The following is a 16,826-nucleotide window of genomic DNA, read 5'->3' as shown; positions in this document are numbered from 1 at the left end:
TGCACTGTAGCCAACCCAAGCTGGGTCAGAGAGCTCAGAGAATGTCATTTGCATAGATAACAAGAGAAGTTCCTTCCTGTACTGGAAACAATATGAGACTCGTATCTGTGCTACTAATGCACTATTTCTTAGCTGTACTACACATACAATTCAGATTCTCATAAGTTTATTTTCACTTCAGATTACCTTTAAAATTTAAAAGAATACATTTATATATACAGTATGTGTCTCCCTATTTCTAATATTTTAAGTATTTTATCTCCAGAATGGGTGTTCCGTGCACCTGAGGGTATCCGAAAGATGCCGGAGGGGATCGAAATAAAACCTGCAGAAGGGCAGTCGGGTAAGTGTAGTTATTATTGCCTATAGATCACATGGGGACATATTCACTAAACTACTAACTAACTTGTACTCCTGTAACACTACTACTAGCAAAATGTGTTGCGTAATGCACTTTACACTGTGCATGCGTTACCTCCTACATAACACAAGTTGTGCTATACTGCCACTTCAGTAGTGTAAATACCAGTAAAATTGGTGTGCAGTGTGAGCATAGTAATTATACCAGGGTTTTATGGATACAGGGGAAACTCAAAAAATGAGAAGATCGTGCAAAAGTTCATTTATTTAAGTAATTCTGAAGTAACTTAAAGAGAACCTGTAACAAAAAAAAAAGTTCCCCTTGGGGGTACTCAACTCGGGGGGGGGGGGGGGGGGAGCCTCAGGGTCCCAATGAGGCTTCCCCCTCCCCAGTCCAGTGCTGGCTCCTCCGAAGTGTCCCGCAATCCAGGGCTCAACAAGCCGACAAGGCTTCCCTGGCTCTAGCGGGGGCGCTGTTGCGGCTCTCCGCACGGAGATAGGCGAAAATAGCCGATCTCTGTCGGGTCCGCTCTACTACACAGGTGCAGAGACTTGCCCCTGCGCAGTAGAGCGGCCCGACAACGATCGGCTATTTCCGTCTATCTCCGAGGCGGAGAGCCGATACTGCGCCTGCCCTGGAGTCGGGAAGGTAAATATTTACATCCCCGCCATTCCGGGAGCTTTAACGCCGCCGCTGTGGGACCGAGGAGGACGAGGGAAGCCTCAAAAGTATCCGTAGGCTTCCCCCACCCGAGGTGAGTACCCCCCCGGGGAGATTTTTTTGTTACAGGTTTTCTTTAAAAGGTGAAACTAACATATGAAATTGGAACCCTTTACAGGCGTTTTGGATGAGTTAGCTGATTAGAGTCTGGCACTTTGGGCCTAGAATATTTAACATATTCACAATATTCTAATCGGCTGAGCTTTTGATTTTGGGGTTCTCATAAGCTTTAGGCCATAAATCATCAATATTATAATAAATAAAGGCTTAAAATATCTCGCTTTGCATGTGGTGAGTCTATTTCATATATTAGTTTCACCTGTGATGTTGAATTACTAAAATAAACAGACTTTTGCGCTAAAAAAACAACCCTCAGGTAATGGGAGACAGCAAGGAAATGGATTATAAAGTAAGATCATTTGTCCTCTTTCACACCGTTATGTGGAAATTCTAATCTCCCATTCTCCCTCATTTTCAAAATATCCCTGATCCCATTACCTGGGCAAGGCACTGTATAAAGTGGTTACAGCATTTGGCCCTGAATGGTAAAATTGATCTCCTTCAATGAGTTGACGTCAGAATATTCTTTCGCAAGCAAAATGCTGTTTAAATGCTTTTAGGTGGGGCAAGCCATGGCTGGTCAATCTCCTCGCCCGATCTCTGTGGAATCAGAGGCACTAGAATCACTATTATTGTGGGAAATGGCTAGATTCACCCCTTTCTGCAATTTACGGGGGGCTCCTGATCACTGTCTCAGGTAGAGTTCAAAGAGCCTTTAAGAAATGGAGAAGCAATCGCCCACTTAATATCTCCAAGGCAACTAATCCTTGCTAATTGGTTCACAGGGGATATACTCAGTATTTTGAACATAGTACAAATGACCCAGTGCAATCTAGAATTTGAAAGACACCTAGATACCAATAATGGTCTTATCCAAAGATATCCTGAAGCTGAACTACCTTGGAAATCTATCTAAAGCCTCATCTACACGAGGCGATCCGGTGGCTCGATTAGCCGCCAGATAGCCTCTTTCGCATCCCCAGGCGTACCCGCCGCGTTCCCGCTCACCGCGCGTGTGTCGGATTCGATCCGCCCTCGTCCCCGCCCGGCGCCGCTTATCTTCCGCTCGATTCCCTTCCATTGTCCCCTCATGGGGAACAAGCAGGGAATCGGTGGTGGCAAGATCCGACCTGTCGGATCTTATCAATCGGGCCGCATCAGCGGCTCGATTGATAATACACATCTACGCGTGTAGATGAGGCTTTAAGCCTCGTCTACACGAGGCGATCCGGCGGCTCGGTTAGCCACCGGATTGCCTCTTCCGCATCCCCGCGCGTCCCCGCCGCGTCCCCGCTCGCCCGCGCGTGCGTCGGATTTGATCCCCCGCTCGTCCCCGCCGGCGCCGCTTATCTTCCGCTCGATTCCCTGCCATTGTCCCCTCGTGGGGAACGAGCAGGGAATCGGCGGTGGCGAGATCCGACCTGTCGGATCTTATCAATCGAGCCGCTGATCGCTACGTGTAGACGTAGCTTTAGACTCAATAGTACTCCCTTAAGTCCCCAATAGTGTTACTTAAACCTTCTGAATAGTTCTTGGAGCTTCAGAAGGTGCAGAGAAACTTGGAATACCCCCCCCCCCCACACACACACACACACACTACCACCACCACTTACTTTTCCAGAATCTTCTCTGATTATCCTCTGCTAAGGCAATCCAAAATTTGGTTGATCACTCTGCCAAATGGTTAGTGTATAGGCAGAGCTACGATTCAACATTGATAGATATTCATTGATTGTCTCGTTTGTGTCGACTCAAATACTCCTTAGCCTCCGAACATTGTATAGAAGTTTTACTGTTGGTCTCTATATTTAACCTACGAGGCTCCTAGTATCTCACGGTTTTAGTTAACACCTGTCAGTTATAGTTACAGTTGTACAAGTTAAATGGTTTAGATTTGTATATGTAAGTTACTGGATTACTCTTAGTATATAGTTCTGTACAGCTACTTAATAAGTTCTTGGAAAGGATTACAGATTTCCTAATCCTTACTCTTTAGGGTCATAAGCAGAATGTCAAAGCTGTTTTTTTTATTTCTTTGTCTAAAAATTTCAATAAAAATCTACTGAGAGAAAAAGAAAGAAAGAAAAGGAGAGTTGATGCCCCTGTGCTTGAGGAGGAAGCATGGACAGACCTTTAATGCTGGGCATACACTATACGTTTTTTCTTATCAATCAAGCCGCTGATGGCTCGATTGATAAGTTCCGACAGGTCCAATTGCCCGCCGGATCGATTCCCCGCTCGATACCCGCGGGCAGGACAATGGAACTAAACGAGCGCAAGATAAGGAAGCGCCCGCAGGGAGGAGCGGGAATCGATCCAGGAGTACGTGGGTACGCGGCGGGAGTCGATTCGGCGACTAATCGAGCCGCAGAAACATATAGTGTATGCCCAGCATTAGTGGTCACTGGACACTCATTTGAACTAAGGACAGATTGGTGCAACTCAAATTTATATACTGAATTTACTCTACCCTGGCCAGATTGGCACGAACATATCCAGGTAGAGGACATTTGTCCCAGATGCACCACTAGGGTTGGTGACTTCATGCACATGGTATGTTTATGCCCATGACTACAGCTATATTGGGAACACATAAATAAAATATTAACTAAATTTTTTGACATGCCGCTGAGGCCAATAATAGCAGATCCAAAAATGCTTTTGTTGGGGATTGTGGGAGAGTCCTTGTCCTCCAGGTCAAAGGTGATTCTGTGGAATACTTTATGTTTTTATACAGGAAATTTATTATGTGAGATTAGATCCAACAGCAAGCACTGACAGTAGGAGGTTGGGTCAAGCTGGTTAACTGCTCTTTACAAATGCATAAGCTTATATACAGTATATGCAAATATATTGTCCCAATAAGTTTGACAGGGTGTGGACCTCATGGATAAAAAATACCACTGATTGACTGCGATTCAGACCAGATAAGAGGTGACAGCTGAATATTGATACCTTGTTGCTACCCTTATTTTTTTTTTTTTTTTCAAACAAGATTTTAATTTTCCAACTCCACAATATACAGAGGAAACAATTGTACGAACTGAACAAATGTGTAACATGACAGATATGCATTGCAATTCGCATTTTTCATAGTAAACATGTATCTGTTCAGATCAAGAAAAGGTAAAGATATGCAATCCCCATATACCCCCCTCCCCCCCCCCCATCACCCCCATCTGTCATCTCTGGGCTGATACCAAGATATGTTAGTACTAAAGCAAAGGGAAGAGAGATTGTATATAGAAAAATATAAAAATCTTTACTTTTATTTGTCAATATCCAGAAATAAAATATATATATACACATATATATAAAAAGACCAAATTCAAATGCACATATGGGGTTAGCATGTGGTAAGGTGTTACAACCTCAAAGCACCAATATTGTATCACTCTCATTGGATAAACTGGCCAGTTATCTAGTTCTTTGTATGCGCAAGAGAAAATACTTTTAAAGCCAAGATTTCCTGAAAGAATAGATAAGATTCGGATGTGTACTTGTTGTTCCCTGTGGAAGTGGCAGTATTGGTTAATATATTCATCCGGATATCACCATAGCAAGTGAACAGAGTCCGCCAGCATGAACAGGTCTTATGCAGAATTGCCTTTTGATGTAAACTCCAGGACAGTTAGTCCGCCAGGATATAATCCTTATGCAGAAATGTCCCTATTTTGAGTAAGTTTGCAAGTTGCATGGGTGCGTATATCACTGGTAAAAGTTCATATTTGAGGAAACATCAACAGCCTAGGTTTGGACAGGATAAATGTATTACAGCCCGCCAGGTTAACAACCTTATGCAGTATAGTCCCAAAATCCTAGCTGTATTTCCCTGTAGAATTATACACAGCAGTGTAGATCCACCTCCATGCAAGATATAGCAAATTGGCGTATGGCAGATCATTTAGTAATAGCAGATCAAAGCTTGCATTGTCCAAAACCATTCCTTGCAAGTACACATTCCGTTTCCACATCAACTTGTATGTAGGCAAAAAAGTCAAAAGATACTCATCCAAGTGTTGTATATGTATTGATGGCAGTGCCTTCCATGCTTTTTCCCTGTGCGTGATTGGTCTGTCAATGGGCCTAGTAGCCGACCGGTTTCGCTGGTCAGAGTACCAGCATCGTCAGGGCAGGCCCCCAAAAGTGTGTCCCTCCGAAGGGAGATGCCGGCCTTAATGGCGCCGGGCGGCCGGGGAACGCCGTTCTGCCCCTCTCTGACGTCGCCGCCCTGACGTCAGGCGGAAGACGGGAGGAGGGGCGGGCGTCGCCATCACTGCAATGCATTCCCATCACGCCACGCCCCGCCCCGCCATTTCCCTTCAGTGTCCTCCCCTTGTAGTACATTATCCCAGTTCACCAAACTTAGTGCCTGCCTAATTTGATTGAACTTTGCTTTTCTAAAATTCATAGTTTTAGTGGTCCCGCCGCCCCGTGGCCTATCAGTCACCAGATCAAACGTTATCATGTTGTGATCACTATTTCCCAAATGTTCTTGAACTTGCACATTTGATACATTATCTGGTCTATTAGAAATGATCAGATCCAGTAACGCATTCTCCCTAGTTGGTTTCGTTACCATTTGAGTCAAGTAATTGTCCTGTAGTGCTGCCAGAAATCTGCTGCTTTTACCAGAATGGGCAGCCTCAATACCCCAGTCAATGTCTGGAAAGTTGAAGTCGCCCATAATTATGACCTCATTTTTACTTGCAGCTTTTTCAATCTGCTGTAGTAATCGCAGTTCTGCAGCTTCATTAATAAGAGGTGGTCTGTAGCATACCCCAATAAGCAATTGGCAACTTTTATTTCCACCATGAATATTTACCCAAACGGACTCCACATCTTCCCAATCTTCCTCCATCTCATCGTTGAGGACAGCTGTAAAAGAATTCTTAACAAACAGACAAACCCCTCCACCTTTTTTCCCTGTTCTATCCCTCCTAAACACATTGTATCCTTTTAAATTAGCTATCCAGTCATGGCTTTCATCCATCCATGTCTCGGTTATTCCCACAATGTCATAGCCTTTGTCATTCACAATTGTACTACTTCTCCCGAGTACGGCGATACCACATGTGTGGCACTTTTTTGCACCCTAACTGCGCTAAGGGGCCCAAAGTCCAAAGAGTACCTTTAGGATTTCACAGGTCATTTTGAGAAATTTTGTTTCAAAACTACTCCTCACGGTTTAGGGCCCCTAAAATGCCAGGACAGTATAGGAACCCCACAAATGACTCCATTTTAGAAAGAAGACACCCCAAGGTATTCTGTTAGTAGTACGGTGAGTTCATAGAAGATTTTATTTTTTGTCACAAGTTAGCGGAAATTGATTTTTATTGGTTTTTTTCACAAAGTGTCATTTTCCGCTAACTTGTGACAAAAAATAAAATCTTCTATGAACTCACCGTACTACTAACGGAATACCTTGGGGTGTCTTATTTCTAAAATGGGGTCATTTGTGGGGTTCCTATACTGTCCTGGCATTTTAGGGGCCCTAAACCGTGAGGAGTAGTCTTGAAACGAAATTTCTCAAAATGACTTGTGAAATCCTAAAGGTACTCATTGGACTTTGGGCCCCTTAGCGCAGTTAGGGTGCAAAAAAGTGCCACACATGTGGTATCGCCGTACTCAGGAGAAGTAGTATAATGTGTTTTGGGGTGTATTTTTACACATACCCATGCTGAGTGGGAGAAAGATCTCTGTAAATGGACAATTGTGTGTAAAAAAAATTAAAAAATTGTCATTTACAGAGATATTTCTCCCACCCAGCATCGGTATGTGTAAAAATACACCCCAAAACACATTATACTACTTTTACTGAGTACGGCAATACCACACGTGTGGCACTTTTTTGCAGCCTAACTGCGCTAAGGGGCCCAAAGTCCAATGAGCACCTTTAGGCTTTACAAGGGTGCTTACAAATTAGCACCCCCCAAAATGCGAGGACAGTAAACACACCCCACAAATGACCCCATTTTGGAAAGTAGACACTTCAAGGTATTCAGAGAGGGGCATAGTGAGTCCGTGGCAGATTTCATTTTTTTTTGTCGCAAGTTAGAAGAAATGGACACTTTTTTTTTTTTTTTGTCACAAAGTGTCATTTTCCGCTTACTTGTGACAAAAAATAATATCTTCTATGAACTCACTATGCCTCTCAGTTAATACTTTGGGATGTCTTCTTTCCAAAATGGGGTCATTTGGGGGGTATTTATACTATCCTGCAATTCTAGCCCCTCATGAAACATGACAGGGGGTCAGAAAAGTCATAGATGCTTGAAAATGGGAAAATTCACTTTTTGCACCATAGTTTGTAAACGCTATAACTTTTACCCAAACCACTAAATATACACTGAATGTTTTTTTTAATCAAAAACATGTTTGTCCACATTTTTCGCGCTGCATGTATACAGAAATGTTACTTTATTTGAAAAATGTCAGCACAGAAAGTTAAAAAAATCATTTTTTTGCCAAAATACATGTGTTTTTTGATGAATATAATAAAAACTAAAAATCGCAGCAGCAATCAAATAGCACCAAAAGAAAGCTTTATTAGTGACAAGAAAAGGAGCCAAAATTCATTTAGGTGGTAGGTTGTATGAGCGAGCAATAAACCGTGAAAGCTACAGTGGTCTGAATGGAAAAAAAGTGCCTGGTCCTTAAGGGGGGTAAAGCCCACGGTCCTCAAGTGGTTAAGCTGGGACTCTCTCCATGTTTTCCCTGGGATCATTTTGTGGCTTACCCTGTACCCTTTCAGGATTTTGTCTTCTAAATTCTCTGCCAAGATGTCTTTACCCCACTTCGACTTGTTTCTCCGAGCCTTTGATTGTAAATTAATCTCTTGCAGTGTGGCATGTATTTCTGATAGGGATAATTGAGATATATAAGGGGCTAGAAATTTGTTGACAGGATCTAGACTGGCTATATTCTACGCTTATTTTTTAATGACATGATTGGGGATGGGGACAGACCATGAAGGCTCTGAGTGTTGGGAGTGGGGGTGGGGGTGGTCAAAGGCTTGCCACTGTTTTTATACCTTTTAGGCACAATTCAATAAAACGTATTTGCAGGGCCGGATTTGTGAGCAGGCCCCCAAGGCCGGTTCCTAGGGCGGGGACTAAATGCTCACTTCAGAGGGCGGGTGGAGAGCCGTACATGCCATTAATGTTGCTAGAAAAACTTTGTCCGACTGCCCCGTCCTGTCCACAGCCGCTCACAGGGTAAGAAAAGTGCTCCAGATCAGCTGGAGCACAATATTTTACTTGCCGACTGCCGGGGCTGAGCGGGCTCTTCTCTCCCCCCTGCCGTTAACTGACATTTTATTGTAGCCTGGCAGGGGAAAGAAGAATGTGTTGTGCATCTGCAGCGGCCCTGCCCCCGCCCCTCTGCACGGACACAAACACAGAAGCACTAGGGAGCCAGGATGGGACAGCTGCCTGTGTTTCTGCAGAAGAGAAGGAATGAATGAAGGCTGCAGGAATGTGAACACTCACCTGCAGAGTTTATGCTAAGGTACCACACAAGGTCTATATCGAGAATAGAGAACACTGATAAGTGATATGTGCTGCAATCCTCTGCACTGCTGGTCATTATCTTATTATACTTATTTCAGCTCTCTAGAAATTATGACATCATTGGCAAAATGTAAAAAAAAAAAAGTGTATCTCATATAAACCTAAATTCAGTGCAGATATCCTGAAGATATTGAGGTTGCCAGTAGTTTGGAATTGGGCAGTGTGGATTTTTAGCAGAGGCAATGAGACAGGAACAGGAGGATAAGGCCTGGTTCACACGGGTTTCTGTGGAACGGTTGATGGTGGCTCGTAGCAGATGCTAAACACTCTACTACTACTGAGCAGAAAAGCGTTCAGCATCGGTTGATGGTGATTTGTTGTTGCATCATGTTTTGAGCCCCTCGGTGGACATGGAAGCACAGGAACACAGCCAAACCTGGATACTACATGTAGCATCCAAGATGACGGGATCTACTGCGGCATTTATGTGAACAACGCTTTTGTCGACCACAGAAAATGCCACGTTTACCACCTGTCTGAATCAGCCTTAGAATTCAGAAAAATCCTGTGTGAAGATGAACTGTTCCCATAGCTTCAGGGGAGAGAAATGTGAATCTTTGTGTGCTGTTATAGAAGATCTTATGCTGAGTACACACCTTACATTTTTTCGGTCGATTCTGCCGTTCGATCAATTTTCGATTCGTTTTTCTGCTCGATTTCCCGCTCAATTCTCTTATATTTTCTTATCAATTTCCATTCACTACTATGATAAATTGAGCGGTAAAACGATCGAAAGTAATATCGGACACGACGGAAATTATCAATCAAACGCATCTATCGAACGAAAAAACGTAACGTGTGTTCCAAGTATTAGAGGTTTGTGTGAAGCTGTTTCCTGTGGTGACCCAGTAGTTGCACACCCCTTGTAGAGGGACTGGAGGGGGCTTTAGTGTTGGAGGTTAATATAGGGACAGACATGGGCATCAGTTATGCTGGGTCCACACTATGCCGCATTGCCAGCATGGTCAGTGACAGCAGATCCGATGTACGCTCTGCTGCGTCCATCCATATCTGTTTTCTGTGTGGTGACCGTAAAAGTCATGCAAGACAGGATTTACCCTAACAGAGAATAATTTGTTCAAAATGAACTAATCCCAGGCTCGGACAGAGCCGCCGAACCACCGATGGTCCCATCGGTGGGCCCCGACTGCCCCTCCTCTTGGGGGCCCCAGAGCTAAGAGGAAGGGGGGCACAGCTTGGAAGGGGGGGAATTGGGCACAGAGCGGCGGGGAGGGGGGGAAGCGTCTCCCCCCTCCCTCACCTAGGGCCCCCCCCTTCCGCGCACCCCCTTCCTCCAGAAGTGCAGCCAGCAGCGAGCGAGAATAGCTACAGAGATGATGCTATCTCGGCTCCGCTCCGAGTCCGCATGCCGCTGCCCTGCTGGTCTCTGACTGTAGTGTGTGACGCTGTCCAATCACGCTCTCGCAGTACTTCACTACAGGAGACAGAGACCAGCAGGGTAGCAGTGGCATGCGGAGCGGAGATAGCATCATCTGAAGCTGGTAAGCTATTCTCCGCTCGCTGCTGGCTGCACTTCTCGAGGAGGGGGGTGCGCGGAAAGGGGGGGGGCCCTAGGTGAGGGAGGGGGAGGGGGGAAGCTTCCCGCTGATCTGTGCCCTCTGCCCCCCCTTCCAAGCTGGGGGGGACTTGCATTGTGTGGGGGTATCTCTGCCACCAACCTGATCAGGGGCGAGCCTGTGCGGGTGCTGCGGCTAGGGGGGGGGGACTGTTACTCACTCACTCACTAACTAACTAAAGGGGGTCCCTGTCACTCACTACATCTACTGGTCACATATACCCCCTGGCTACCTCTACTGGGCACATATACCCCCTGGCTACCTCTACTGGGCACATATACCCCCTGGCTACCTCTACTGGGCACATATACCCTCTGGCTACCTCTACTGGGCACATATACCCCCTGGCTACCTCTACTGGGCACATATACCCCCTGGCTACCTCTACTGGGCACATATACCCCCTGGCTACCTCTACTGGGCACATATACCCCCTGGCTACCTCTACTGGGCACATATACCCCCTGGCTACCTCTACTGAGCACATATACCCCCTGGCTACCTCTACTGGGCACATATACCCCCTGGCTACCTCTACTGGGCACATATACCCCCTGGCTACTTCTACTGGGCACTTATACCCCCTGGCTACCTCTACTGGGCACATATACCCCCTGGCTACCTCTACTGGGCACATATACCCCCTGGCTACCTCTACTGGGCACATATACCCCCTGGCTACCTCTACTGGGCACATATACCCCCTGGCTACCTCTACTGGGCACATATACCCCCTGGCTACCTCTACTGGGCACATATATATCCCCTGGCTACCTCTACTGGGCACTTATACCCCCTGGCTACCTCTACTGGGCACATATACCCCCTGGCTACCTCTACTGTGCACATATACCCCCTGGCTACCTCTACTGGGCACATATACCCCCTGGCTACCTCTACTGGGCACATATACCCCCTGGCTACCTCTACTGGGCACATATACCCCCTGGCTACCTCTACTGGGCACATATACCCCCTGGCTACCTCTACTGGGCACTTATACCCCCTGGCTACCTCTACTGGGCACATATACCCCCTGGCTACCTCTACTGGGCACATATACCCCCTGGCTACCTCTACTGGGCACATATACCCCCTGGCTACCTCTACTGGGCACATATATCCCTGGCTACATATACTGGGGACACTGGCTGTTTGTCATTATGTGCATTTACTGGTGAAAATCTGTCTCTTATTATGTGCATTTGCTGGTGAAAAGCTGTCTCTTATGTGCATTTACTGGTGAAAAGCTGTGTCTTATTATGTGCATTTGCTGGTGAAAAGCGGCCTCTTATGTGCATTTACTGGTGAAAAGCTGTCTCTTATTATGTGCATTTACTGGTGAAAAGTTGTCTCTTATTATGTGCATTTACTGGTGAAAAGTTGTCTCTTATTATGTGCATTTACTGGTGAAAAGCGGTCTCTTGTTATGTGCATTTACTGGTGAAAAAAGCTGTCTCTTATTATGTGCATTTACTGGGGAAAAGCTGTCTCTCATTATGTGCATTTACTGATGAAAGATTGTCTGTCATTACGTGCATTTACTGGTGAAACGCTGTCTCTTATGTGCATTTAGTGGGGAAATGTTGTCAGTAAAAATCTTTTGTCAGTAAATTTTTAGGTATTTGTCAGTAAAAAGTAACGTGAAAGGTTGGTAACACTGGCAGGCTGTGCGGCGCAACGGGAAAGATACAGGCAGCCCACCTCACGCTTGGGCTTGGCGGGGGGAGGAGCCGACGACAGCGAGCAAGAGTAGGGTGGCCGCAGGCAGCCATAAATACGCAGTGTGTGACTGCGTCGCACTCTCAGAGCCTCTCAGCCTGAGTCAGTCCAGATACTAGCAGACTTGCAGGCAGCCAAAGCCAGCCAGGAGCAAGCCAATGGAAGAGGGGTAGGAATGGGGTATCGCATGCATGCGTAAAGAGGTGGAAGGTGTGGGTGTGATTAGGCAGGACATGGGTGTGGTTATGTGGTTGGGCGCGGTTAATTTAACCACTCCCATAGGCGCCAGAGAAAATCTTGCACCCAGGTGCCAGGCACCCCAGGCTCACCCCTGAACCTGATTGCATTGTGTGGGGGTATCTCTGCCACCAACCTGATTGCATTGTGTGGGGGTATCTGCAGCCAACCTGATTGCATTGTGTGGGGGTATCTCTGCCACCAACCTGATTGCATTGTGTGGGGGTATCTGCAGCCAACCTGATTGCATTGTGTGGGGGTATCTGCAGCCAACCTGATTGCATTGTGTGGGGGTATCTGCAGCCAACCTGATTGCATTGTGTGGGGGTATCTGCAGCCAACCTGATTGCATTGTGTGGGGGTATCTGCAGCCAACCTGATTGCATTGTGTGGGGGTATCTGCCAGGGCTGTGGAGTCGGAGTCGGGGCAATTTTGGGCACCCGGAGTTGGAGTCGGAGTCGTGGTTTCAGAAACTGAGGAGTCGAGAGTCGGAGTCGCATGATTTTTGTACAAAATCCACAGCCCTGTTAAGTATCAGACTAAGGAGTCGGAATCGAGGAGTCGGAGTCTGAGCAATTTTGGGTACCCGGAGTCGGAGTTGGAGTCGTGGTTTCAGAAACTGAGGAGTGGGGGGGGGGGCCCCAGGCTGAAACTTCCTTGGTGGGCCCTTGGTGTCCCAGTCCGACCCTGACTAATCCTATAGGTAATTTAGATCCATCAACATGTCACTTTATTTGTTGGTCTTCATTTGCAGATTATGGTCCAATTTCCACCCCAGTGTGAACCTAGCTTTCCACAAAGCAGTTTCGTCTGTGTGTTTATGGACATGCCAAACAACACGGCTAAATCAGACTGCAGTGCCCTTTTGATGAAAATCTCCCTTCCTCCTCCTTTCTCTTTTCCCTCCTATTTTGCACCCCCTCTCCATTTCCTTTCTAGTCACAGTCTGATGTCGTTCTACACAATTATGTATTTATGCAGCACTGACGTGACTTCCTCTGCAACACTTTACAGAGCAGGGGCTTAACTAGAAATCACCGGCCCGCCCTGCAATAATTTGGATGCCGCCCCACCCCACTCGCCCGCTCAGGGCCAGTGGGGGGCAGGAGGGGTCGCAGCGTTTGGAGAAAGCATGGCCGCACATCGGCGGGGAGGGGGGACACCCCCCCCCCTCTCCTTTACCTCAGGCTCTTCCCTCAGCACGCTCCCCTCCTGCAATTATCAGTGGCAGTGGCAGGAACACATACCTCCATCCACCGCAGAGGTCCAATCTCTAAGTGTCTCATGCTACTTCCAGTTTAAACAGGAAGTAGTGGCAGACACTGAGAGTGGAACCTCTGGTGCGTGGAACGCATGTAGGTACAGTATGTGTTCCTGCCGCCGCCCACTGCCACTGATAATTGTAGGAGGGGAGCATGCTGAGGGGAGAGTCTGAGGTGAGGGAGGAGGGAGGTCCAATCTCTAAGTGTCTCATGCTACTTCCAGTTTAAACAGGAAGTAGTGGCAGACACTGAGAGTGGAACCTCCGGTGCGTGGAACGCATGTAGGTACAGTATGTGTTCCTGCCGCCGCCCACTGCCACTGATAATTGTAGGAGGGGAGCATGCTGAGGGGAGAGTCTGAGGTGAGGGAGGAGGGAGAATGTGTCCCCCCCCCCCGCCGATGTGCGGCCATGCTCTCTTCTCCTGCTGCAACCCCTCCTGCCCCCCAAAATGGCCCTGAGTGGGTGCTGGGGCTGTAGCCCCTATTGTTACGCCCCTGTTACAGAGTACATAGTCATGTCACTGACTGACTGACTGTCCTCAGAGGAGCTCACTCCTACCATAGTCATAGTTTAATGTCCTACCATATTATTATGTATTGATATAGCATTTGCATCTCCTGCAGCACTGTACAGAGTACATAGTCATGTCACTGACTGTCCTCAGAGGAGCTTACAATCTAATCCCTACCATAGTCGTAGTGTAATGTCCTACCATATTATTATTATGTATTTATATAGCACTGACATCTCCTGCAGCACTTTACAGAGTACATAGTCAGGTCACTGACTGTCCTCAGAGGAGCTCACACTCTAATCCTACCATAGTCATAGTCATATGTCCTACCATATTATTATTATGTAGTGTAGTGGGGGTGTCTCAGCACCTTGCAGGGAAAAAAATATAGGAGACAAATACGGGAGCCCAATAGTGTAGTATATTAGTATGCAATTGAAAAAAGAAATTTCAATAAATTACTACTCACAAAAGGAGGTTGCAAGGGCAACCAACCGTAGGAAGCAGGTGGAGACCATAAACCCGACTCCACTCGGGGTAGTCCCAGCCGGGACCTGGATGTGGTCGCTCTCCTTGAAAAAGTAGGGACAGGTGTCCACTGTGGGGCACCCACAGGTGGTCTGTCACCACCCCTCAAACACAGATTGTTTGGGGGTATAGCTATGCACAATTGAAGGTAAAGAGGCGCCCTGGTTGAAATAAAAGCATCTAAAAACAGCTTAAAATCGAGGAAATAATATGAGGTGGCTTACCTCAATAACGAAATCCTTGTATATGACAAAAGATTTTTATTTAGCACAGGCAACGCGTTTCGCGGGTCCAAGCCCGCTTCATCAGGCCAATAAAAGTGCCAAATGAACAAGTCGATATGGCAAAGAGGCTCCCTTTGCCATATCGACTTGTTCATTTGGCACTTTTATTGGCCTGATGAAGCGGGCTTGGACCCGCGAAACGCGTTGCCTGTGCTAAATAAAAATCTTTTGTCATATACAAGGATTTCGTTATTGAGGTAAGCCACCTCATATTATTTCCTCGATTTTAAGCTGTTTTTAGATGCTTTTATTTCAACCAGGGCGCCTCTTTACCTTCAATTGTGCATATTATTATTATGTATTTATATAGCACTGACATCTTCTGCAGCACATTACAGAGTGCATAGTCATGTCACTGACTGTCCTCAGAGGAGCTCACAATCTAATCCTACCACAGTCATAGTGTAATGTCCTACCATATTATTATTATGTATTTATATAGCCCTGACAACTTCTGCAGCACATTACAGAGTACATAGTCATGTCACTGACTGTCCTCAGAGGAGCTCACAATCTAATCCTGCCACCCCTAATAATTTCCCCTAACCACCTTTATGTTACTTTTACCTTAATTTAATGCCTTCTTGTTCAGAAATGCCAACACTGATTTATTAGTATCGCTAACCTCCCTGCTTTCCCATGTCCAAAAACCCTATCCTAACCCCGCTGTGGGCATGGGGCGGATGGTGATAGTGGGCCTTGGGCGGTAAAAAGTACAAATCCGGCCCTGCGTATTTGTTAGAACTTTTGTTTCTTAACCCAGAAATACTGAATCCCAAGTGGAAACTTTTCATAGGACTTGTAAGAAGAGTTTATTTTGTTTTTATTTGAATGCACTGTTTTTGAAAGTCTTAAGAATGATTTTTGATTGAAACAGTATTGCTGTAGTAAATCGGTCACATTCTAGATAAGTATATTCAGATACTGTAAGTATAAAATGCCTCTCATTATGTTTGTTTTGCAGAAACTCCTTGCAGTTCGGTGATGATGGGTAACATCGCAGTTACCCCCTTAGTGCACGGCAGACAGGCCAGGCTGCAGTGCGTGATCCGGGGGTCTTTTCCTGGTCTGGAGGTGAAGTGGTTTCGGAGAGCAGCAGGAGAACAGGAGATGTATGAGGTGTCCTCCAGTGATAAATACAAGATTCCGCCTATGGATATCACACAAGAAGCTGATAAGACCCATGTGTATATTGCCGCTCTTATTATATCTGTGTCAGCCCTAACAGAGGAGGGGTCAAAGTTCATCTGCCGGGTGATGCACTCCAGTCTACAGAAACCCCTGGAGAAGAGGACTGGAAAGCTCACAGTGACAGGTCAGTGTCCTATTAATGGCATCTATAAAGGACTACACACATTCATGATCAAAGGTGGCTGAGGCAGCCAATAACAACTGTCTTAGCCGATAATCTGGTCAGTCTACAGCAGCCCCCTACAAGCAACTGCCGCTTGGCTAGCAATCTGCCCGGCGTATCAACAATTGCTTTATCCATGTCTGTACTGCATCCACCCAGCGATGTTGCTGTGACATCAGTAAGCTCGTGTGTATGTACCTCAAGAAGACAAGGGCTTATGGAGATACCTGAAAGAAATTCAAATCTTCTATATTTGTTGAGGTGCAGCTATCCCATTCCCCACCCACAAATTTCCCAAGCTTGTAGTTCTTGTCTAACCATTTAGAGAAGGATTTGAGTGGACGGCTGGATGGGTTCCCGGTATAGTGATGTCGCGAACCTCCGATTTTCGGTTCTCGAACACCGTTCGCGAACTTCCGGGGAAGGTTCGGTTCGTGTAAAAGTTCGCGAACCGCAATAGACTTCAATGGGGAGGCGAACTTTGAAAAATAGAAAAAATTATGCTGGCCACAAAATGATGGAAAAGATGTTTCAAGGGGTCTAACACCTGGAGGGGGCATGGCGGAGTGGGATACATGCCAAAAGTCCCGGGGAAAAATCTGGATGTGACGCAAAGCAGCGTTTTAAGGGCAG

General features: G+C 46.3%; 1 gene segment (V, D, J or C); it reads left to right on the top strand.

The window, feature by feature from the left end:
* Nucleotides 1–16,826, top strand: part of LOC137524124 (tyrosine-protein phosphatase non-receptor type substrate 1-like) — a 112,962-nt gene that overhangs the window by 71,601 nt on the left and 24,535 nt on the right. Inside the window, 2 exon segments of the C gene segment in view lie at nt 266–343; nt 15,804–16,154. Of these exon segments, the coding sequence occupies nt 266–343; nt 15,804–16,154 (429 nt within the window).

This window comes from Hyperolius riggenbachi, chromosome 7 (genome assembly GCF_040937935.1).
Source record: "Hyperolius riggenbachi isolate aHypRig1 chromosome 7, aHypRig1.pri, whole genome shotgun sequence".
NCBI classification, from domain to species: domain Eukaryota; kingdom Metazoa; phylum Chordata; class Amphibia; order Anura; family Hyperoliidae; genus Hyperolius; species Hyperolius riggenbachi.
Note: the sequence above shows the minus strand (reverse complement) of the source record. Positions and strands in the feature narration are given on the sequence as shown.